The sequence below is a fragment of the Alosa alosa genome, chromosome 15, assembly GCF_017589495.1.
Source record: "Alosa alosa isolate M-15738 ecotype Scorff River chromosome 15, AALO_Geno_1.1, whole genome shotgun sequence".
Taxonomy (NCBI): domain Eukaryota; kingdom Metazoa; phylum Chordata; class Actinopteri; order Clupeiformes; family Clupeidae; genus Alosa; species Alosa alosa.
In genome coordinates, this window is record NC_063203.1 from 16,731,189 (window position 1) to 16,739,924 (window position 8,736).

An 8,736-nucleotide genomic window follows, 5' to 3' on the forward strand; every position below is an offset into this window, starting at 1 on the left:
CTGCCTCAGTAGCGGATGTGCCTTTTGGGCCTAATCAGACGTCTGTTGGTGAGAAGCAACTGTTTGTGTGTGTGTGTGTGTGTGTGTGTGTGTGTGTGTGTGTGTGTGTGTCTGTGTGTTGTAAAGACTGTGGCGATATTCAACTCGACTGATCTTTCTTCTCCCCAACTATACTCCTCCTGTCTCCCCCCTTTCGTTTCCATTTCATCTATTCTTTCATCATTCCTCCCTTCCCTCCATCTCTCTCCCTCTGGCAGTGCGAACGCTGCAGGCAGCCAGGACAACCTCGACAACGACACGGAGACAGATTCCGCGCCGCCTCCGCGGAGAGAGAGAGACCGTGGCGAGCGAGAGAGAGAGAGAGAGAGAGAGAGGGAGAGACCGCGGAGGAAAGACACCCACGACCACGGTGCGTTTGCCTGCCGGCCGTCACTGTTCACAGTCACGTGTAGCTCCTTCCTTCACGAAGCCTTTAAGCCAAAATCTCTGTTTAAACCAGAATGTTCTCATACTAAAGAGCTCCCATGGAAAAAGATACACACGATAGGCTATCAGACTGAGCTTAGTTTAGGGGAGAATTCAGTTGGCTGCAGTGTGAGGGTTAAGTGAGGCTGAGTCATCCTATTAGGTTACAGTGGGAGCTGATAGGTGGGCATTAGGATGCTCTAAAAAGTGCTTCAAGGAGATGTGCCCGCTCTCAGCAGTGTGCACAGGGTGTAGCCCACAGGTACTTAAAAATGTATGAAGGACAGATTGAATGAGAGGACGCTGGGAGACCTCAAAAACTCCCATCAAGCAAAATGTCAAATGACGGCACTTTTCATACAGGGATTACACTCATGGTGAGGGCTTTTAAGCAGAGGAATTAGTTTCACAAGCTTTAAAAGCTGCCCAGAGGACCGCCTGGATTGACCGGACATATGTCCATAATTAGAGATCAGACTCTATTCCTGGTTCTGGCTCAGAGTGTTTCAGTTTTGGACTGCATCGTTTGGAATCATGAAGGGATGCAATTTGGATTCAAAGTTTAAATTCCTCTCAATCGCTATTTATTGTGATAACTTTGGTTCATATTAGTACATGTACTGCCATGTTTACCTTGACACTGTGTTAGAGAGACATTAACCAACCAGGTAACGTCACCATCACCAGTTGCAGAGATGAGTCCTTGTGGTGCTATACCCTGTAATCTCTGATTGAACAGTGTTCTTTTGAGGTCCGTGCCTGTAATTAGTAAACCAGTGCCTAGACATGTGCAATCCTCTAACTCTGTGGTGGCACCCCCCGCAGGCGGGAGGCTGAATGGCCACTCTCGTCTGGAGCGCCGACCAGAGTTGGCCGGCTACGAGAGCTCCTCCACCCTCATGAGCAGCGAGCTGGAGACCACCAGCTTCTTCGACTCCGAGGAAGACGACTCTGCCAGCAGGTGAGCTCATAAACACACATAGATAATAGATCTCACACACACACACACACACACACACACACACACACACACACACAAACACACACACAAGCACAAGCACAGATACACAAATGCAACGTTGACACAAGTTTACAATAAAATAAAGCCATACACACAAACACTGATTTACATAGTGTAGATAGATACACCAATAAAAGCAAGGGTCCATAAAAGTCCATAAGTCCACATAATGGAGATGCACATCCAGTCTCTTACATTCTTTTCCACACTTGAGTAGATGTGTACACAGGCTGTGAATAGCAGAGTGCACCTGTGCACACACATGCACCTACACACTGATACACTGATTAAAGACGATCCTCACGTACACCCTCAGCACCCACAGCCCCCATGCCCACCTGCTCTAACAGATGAAGGGCTCTCTGATCTGGCCCCATACCAGCGTTAGCCCAGCCATTGATGTACAGGGAGTGACAGGCAAGCTGCTCTCTTAGAAGTGCATTTAAATATCTCCTAATGAGTAGTTCTGCTTGCTTTGGTTACCTTCAATAGCATCATTGACGTTTTTCAATGCTTAGAGCATGTATAAAATAGCACAATTCACACAATTGTCACACAATATTTGTTCACATAAATATATCAACCTCTGGTGCAGGATCATTACATGAACCCATTCCATACATAATCCATATGTAGTCCATGTTGAATATATCATCATAAAATATCAAGGTTCTCTTAGATATACATTGAATCACACTCTGTACTCAATTCAGTAGTCTTAAGCACAAAAATCATTGATAAGGCTCTGCATGTTCCACAGATATATATTAATTCATCGTATAGCTGATCATACTGGATACACATCTTGTCCTACACACCACAACTCACCAAAGCACTCTCTAATCACATGCTCTACAAAACCAACACAAAAGATCTTTTCCTCCTTTCGATGAATGCAATGCATACTCCGCTGGGGAGCCGCTGTTCAGAGATATCACGTGATGTCCTCGAGCCAATCCCAGTCCGGTATGCATTGTGTGTAGACAGTAAAGCATAATACCTCAAGAGTATGGCCTTTAAGGCAGTTACGTCATGGCCGTGATGTCATCTCTCTGACCCAGGTTCAGTAGCTCGACAGAGCAGAGCACATCCTCAAGACTGATGAGACGACATCGCCGTCGCCGACGGAAACCAAAGGCACCACGAATGGAGCGGGTGAGATTTAAACGTACACACACAGACACACACACGAACACTCAAACAACCACCTTTAGTCTCCTGTCTAATATTAATGGCTTTAAGTGTGTGTGCTCATGTCGGTCTGTCTTTCCCTCTCTCTGTCTCTCTTTCTCTCTGTTCTCTCTCCCTGTTCTCTCTCTGTTCTTCAGTCATCATCGTTCAGCAGCATCACAGACTCCACCATGTCACTGAACATCATCACTGTCACGTTAAACATGGGTGAGTAGTATGTGTGTGTGTGTGTGTGTGTGTGTGTGTGTGTGTGTGTGTGTTTATTTTCTGTGGGCTGCTGATACACCCTTGATTGCCTATAGTATAAATTATGAATGTGTTGATAATTTCTGTGTACGTTCTTTCTTTCTTTCTTTCTTTCTCTCGTCCACATTCTTGTGTCTTCTTTCCGCTGTCCCTCACCCTTCCATCCACCCTGTTTCATCCCTCCATCGTTTTCCTGATGTCTCCCTCCCTCTGTCCCTGCAGAAAAGTATAACTTCCTGGGCATCAGTATTGTGGGCCAGAGCAACGAGAGGGGGGACGGAGGCATCTACATCGGCTCCATCATGAAGGGTGGAGCAGTGGCAGCAGACGGGAGGATAGAACCTGGTGATATGCTGCTCCAGGTGTGTGTGTCTGTGTGTGTGCGTGCGTGCGTGCGTGCGTGCGTGCGTGCGTGTGAGTGTGTATTTTGAAAAGGTGCTGTGTGTCAGAATATACATTGTGCTGGGAGGTTGCCTGTGTTAGGTGGGATGGGATAGCAGAGCTTAATGTATAGTTGTGCATCAGTGTTGAATGATAATGTTAAATAAATGATGATGTTAAATAAAAATAGCCTATAAAATAGGCCAATCTTTTTCTGAAATAAATATATTTAAATGAGAAAAGTAGCATGCAGCTTCACAGCAGTGCAGAGAGGGGAGCAGTGAAGAGAGCTTCGGTCAGCGGCTTGCGTGGAGCAAGGATCACGGCGCAAATTTGAACTATATAGATATATGCGATATGGTCTAATTCCATATCGCATTTTAAAATATATCGATATATCTTTTATATCGATATATCGCCCAGCCCTACTGTATGGTGAATTTAAATCTAAATCTTGTATGTGCAGGGTATGTGTATGTGTGTCTATGTCTGTGTGTGACTGCATTCCGTCCTAATGATCATTTTTTTGTCTAAAGGTGAACGACATCAACTTTGAGAACATGAGCAATGACGATGCAGTGAGGGTGCTGCGGGAGATAGTGCACAAACCAGGGTAAGACACACACACACGTCACCCTCACATATACAGTAAACCTAACCAGACATAGGTGACAAGAGATTGCCTAAAGGTTGAAATAGCCTGCTCTTCTTGTCCACAGTCCTATAATTCTAACTGTAGCCAAATGCTGGGATCCCAATCCACGAGGCTGCTTCACCCTGCCCAGAGGTGAGTGCTTAAACCGTGTCTCTTTACCTTTCCAACACAAATACACACATACAAAAGTTCACTGTATATACTTAGTGATTTCTTGAAGGATATCTATCCTGATTTTCAAGAAGGAATTGCATTTGAATTCTCTTTTTGAATTTTTACATAGCAGTTTTAGTTTTCTTTGAGTTGAAGTCAGTATTTGTGTTTTTGCTATGACGGTTTACTTACAGGTGATCTGATCGCAGGTATTTTCCATCCTGGCATATATCATGCCTTACACCTGATCAAACCAGCAGGTGTTAATTGAATCAGCAGACAGCCAGTAGCTTACCTGACCTTGCCCCATGCCCCCCCCACACACACACACTTCCCTAGGTGAGCCGATCCGTCCCATAGACCCGGCTGCGTGGGTGTCCCACACGGCGGCGCTGACGGGGGCGTATCCGGTGTACGGTATGAGCCCTTCCATGAGCACAATCACCTCCACAAGCTCCTCCATCACCAGCTCCATTCCAGAGACCGAGCGTAAGTGTGCCCCCCTCCCCTGCCTCGCCACCCCCAGTGTCGCCCGGCACCCAGCTTCACGGCATTGCTTGCTGAGGATGATGTCATTTCCTGCTCTTCCTTGCTTCTTGTGCTCCATTTGTGTGTCCATTTCACATTGCTGTGTTGTTGTTGCAGTCATGTCTGCCAATCATATTGCTCACATTGGCAATCAAAGTGGCAATGGTTAGCTTCAGAGGCAGAGGGCATGCTCTTTTGCTGTAAAGTATGGATCCCTGCAAAATCTACAACGCCTAAATGTCATAAGGGCTGGAAAAAGCAATTTGTGAGAAGCTAAAATAGTTTTATTCAAATTCCCGAGCCCGTCAAGATTTGCATAAGCCCTCTGCCACCTTTTACTTGGCAAGACCCAGCACAGCACAGCAATCTGAAAAGGGCCCCTCTGTTCCTGCCTGTCCAACCCTGGACTGCCTGTACATCACAGCTTTACTGTACGTGTCCAGTTCTCCTCCATCTTTGACCAAACATTCACCATCCTCCACAGGGTTTGACGACTTCCACCTGTCCATTCATAGCGACATGGGGATGGTTGCCAAGGCAATGGCGTCCCCTGAGTCGGGTCTGGAGGTGCGGGACAGGATGTGGTTGAAGATCACCATCCCCAACGCCTTCATAGGTAACCTGCCGCAGTTTCTCTATTAGACGTGTACATCCATACACTGTGAATGACTTCTTTATCTGTCCATGTCAAGTTGACCCATTACTGCAAAATAATACATTACTTTTGAGAAATGACTACATTGGGTTCCCTAGAAATTGGGTAAAATTAGTCCAGATACTCTCCTAGTTGAGCCCCAAGACAGTGTTGTGATTGCCCCCCTCCAACTCTCCAGGTTCTGATGTGGTTGACTGGTTATACCATCACATTGAGGGCTTCACGGATCGCCGAGAGGCACGCAAGTACGCCAGCAATCTCCTAAAGGCCGGCTACATCCGCCACACAGTCAACAAGATCACCTTCTCTGAGCAGTGCTACTACATCTTCGGCGACTTATGTGGCAGTAAGTCATTGGTCAACTGTCTCATCTCCTTTTCTTAGCTCTCCTGTACCTAATTTCTTTCGCATGATGTTTTTTTTTTGTTTTTTTTTTAAACTGTCCTAAAATTGTGAGAATTGTTCTAAAAACTTACTGTTTACCATGTTGTTAGTCATCAGCCCTGTAATGTAATGTAATGTAATGATGTAATCATCAACCCTATTCTGAAAACCAAAAATAACTTGCTTTGTGGCCTTTTTTTGTTAGTAACTTTATTTTCCAATCCACTTCCTCTTTCTTCCCCTGAATGACCTGTGTGCCTCTCTCGCAGACATGGCCAATCTCTCCTTGCACGACCACGATGGCTCTAGCGGTGCGTCCGATCAGGATACCCTTGCCCCCCTGCCCCATCCAGGAGCAGCCCCGTGGCCCTTAGCGTTCCCCTACCAGTACCCTGTCCCTCACCCCTACAATCCCCACCCCATGCACGAGCCGCCCTGCAACTTCACCGGGGGCGCTGGCAGTGCAGGCAGCCAGCACAGCGAAGGTGAGATATGCCACTAGAGACCATAACAGGTTGACTGCACACAGATGTCTACCCACACATAAGACACAGAAACACACAGCCTTAGTCCAGACCCAGGTACTCTGTGGTGTAGTTTTTTTAGTAATAGTACTACTCACTCCATGACCCCTCTGATTTTTCTGCTTCCCTCTCTCTCTCTCTCTCTCTCTCTCTCTCTCTCTCTCTCTCTTTCGCCACTGCTCACTCTGTTTCTGTCATCCCTCTCTTTCTGTCTCTCTGCCTCCCTCTCTCTCTCCTTATCTATCCCTCAGGGAGTCGCAGTAGCGGCTCCAACCGCAGTGCTGGTAAGAAGGAAGCTGCAGCAGGAGGAGGCAGCGTCGGTGGTGGTGTTGGCGGCGGAGGGGACTCCAAGTCAGGAGGGAGTGGCAGCGAGACGGAGCTGCGGCGAGAGAAAGCCCCCAGCGAGCGCTCGTCGGCGCCCCCCAGTGAGCGCAGTGTGCACAGCACCCACAGCCTGCGTAGCACACACTCGGCTGTGGTTTATGGGCCGCCTGGGCTGCCGCCGCAGCCACAGACCCCCACCCCCGTCCCCATGGCACCACCCGGCTCCCCCCCGGGCCGCGACCTGGCCTCGGTGCCCCCTGAACTCACGGCCTCGCGCCAGTCCTTCCGCATGGCCATGGGAAACCCCAGCGAGTTCTTTGTGGACGTAATGTGACCTACGGGCGGCGGTGGCAACAGGTGAAACCCTAAAGGCCGAATCTCGCACATTCAGGCATTCAGGACACTGTCACCCACCCTTTCCCCCAAGCAAAGTAGAGATGAAGGACAACAGGGGAGGGATTTAGAGGGACAGAGAGTGATTGTGTTGTATGTGTGTAGTAGTCTGTGTGTGTGTGTGTGTGTGTGTGTGTGTGTCTGCCTGCCTGCCTGCCTGTCCCTCCTGTCGAGTGTCTCATACTTTCTTCAGTGAAGAAGATGCAGTGCTCTTTCCTGCCTTCCCTCGAAAAGAAAAAAACTTTTTTTTATCCCTGTTCCCTTCTGCTTTGGTTAAAGGAATGGATGCAGTTGAATGTGAGTGGCTGGGGCTGAATGAGAGGTAAAAGGACCCCCCCACTACCCCACCCCTCTGTTTCTTTTCCTGTCCTCCCGTTAATCTCCCCAAGAACGTTTGTCTCATCTGTCATTTTGTCTCATGGAAATCGATAGAGTGGTATAGGGAGGGAGAAATGGTCCCTCCATTTCTCAGCATGTCCGAACGAAGCTCTGAAACTCTGTCAGACGTCTGGAAAGAGAAGACACTAACATGATGAAAGCTGAAGATGTGTTTTATATCTGCCTCTCTTGTTTTGCTTCTTTTTGTTGTTTTGTTTTGGAATTCAAAGCAAGGACACAGACATTATTCAGAAATCATATCAAAGGATCCTCAGTATGCAATACTTTATCTGCCTTTTAACAGACAGCAATGTACACAATGAAGTATAGGCCTAGTGGCATCTTGTTAGATGCAAGGGTATTGAAGGTACTACTTAATAAGGCTTAACATGTCTTGTGCTCTTAAAATGCAGACCGTCTCCAAAATCTAAATCGTCTGCTTTAGTTCCCATGGTAACGGGAGCTGTGATGTCATGTCTGGGGAAGTTACTAGCCAATCAGAAAACTGGAAGAGGAACTGTACTGAAGAGGCACCTCACATTAGCCTAGAGATGCAACTGCACAATCCCAGAGACTGGCTGTTACCTCCAGTTATGTGATTGCATAGAGCTGACACCATCTCGCTGTCTTCTCCTCCCAGAGCACTTCAGATGAAATATATAATTTATCGTGTTGCATTAACATCTACATTTTGTATGCTATACAGCCTAACATCTCATTCTCCTTCTGAAAACCCTCCCTTTTCCTTTGAAATACATTTATCACAAGTTTTCAATTTATTAGAAACTGATAATGTATAGTGACAAATGGTTCAATTTAATACTCACTGTACACTGTTTTATGAGAACAACAAACAAGAAATTGTTTTTATTTATAAACATAGTTTTATTGCCTAAACTTGGTAGTTTGTCTGTGATTTTATTTGTTACAGTGGTACTATAGATTACACACAATGTGCTCACAAAACATCACAGAACCCTTACATGTGTGTCTGCAGGGTGTAGCCTACATAGAAGATGTTTTCTGCCCGCATGGAAACATTGCGTAGGCCTGGGGTGGGGCAGGGGTTCTGTGTAAGTGTAGGCTACATGTGTAAGATGTGTGGCTCTGCGCTTAAACAAACATAAGAAAGTTAATAAGTTACTACAAACATAAGTAATTGATCCACTACTTATAGTCACAATACTCTCTAGGAATAAGACTCTGTTTACAATGTTTATAGTCAATGTGGAGAGCGTCTGCAGCATAGGCAAAAGCCTGTCAGTGTGTGGACTACTGCAGTCAGAGAACACAAACAGCTCATTTTATATACAACCCATCATGTTTAACAACCCATCATGTTTAGTATGAAACCACAGAGAGAAATTAATTGAGTCGTTAATGAAAAAAATGTGATTCCCCCCACAACTGAATAGCCTGCTGTCATACTGAATTAGAC

General features: G+C 46.5%; 1 protein-coding gene across 2 annotated transcripts in view; it reads left to right on the forward strand.

Moving 5' to 3' along the window:
* Window positions 1-8,182, forward strand: part of LOC125307985 (segment polarity protein dishevelled homolog DVL-3) — a 27,358-nt gene extending 19,176 nt beyond the window's left edge. Inside the window, exons 4-15 of one of the 2 annotated variants that reach the window (XM_048264137.1) lie at window positions 258-409; window positions 1,291-1,426; window positions 2,548-2,641; window positions 2,815-2,884; window positions 3,146-3,285; window positions 3,841-3,917; window positions 4,024-4,091; window positions 4,452-4,529; window positions 5,125-5,256; window positions 5,474-5,641; window positions 5,949-6,164; window positions 6,455-8,182. In XM_048264137.1, the coding sequence (XP_048120094.1) occupies window positions 258-409; window positions 1,291-1,426; window positions 2,548-2,641; window positions 2,815-2,884; window positions 3,146-3,285; window positions 3,841-3,917; window positions 4,024-4,091; window positions 4,452-4,529; window positions 5,125-5,256; window positions 5,474-5,641; window positions 5,949-6,164; window positions 6,455-6,861 (1,738 nt within the window). In that variant the 3' untranslated portion in view covers window positions 6,862-8,182. Of the gene's footprint in view, window positions 1-257; window positions 410-1,290; window positions 1,427-2,547; window positions 2,642-2,814; window positions 2,885-3,145; window positions 3,286-3,840; window positions 3,918-4,023; window positions 4,092-4,451; window positions 4,602-5,124; window positions 5,257-5,473; window positions 5,642-5,948; window positions 6,165-6,454 lie in introns of both variants that reach the window. The other variant, XM_048264135.1, reaches the window with a different exon arrangement.
* Window positions 8,183-8,736: the final 554 nt, after the last annotated feature.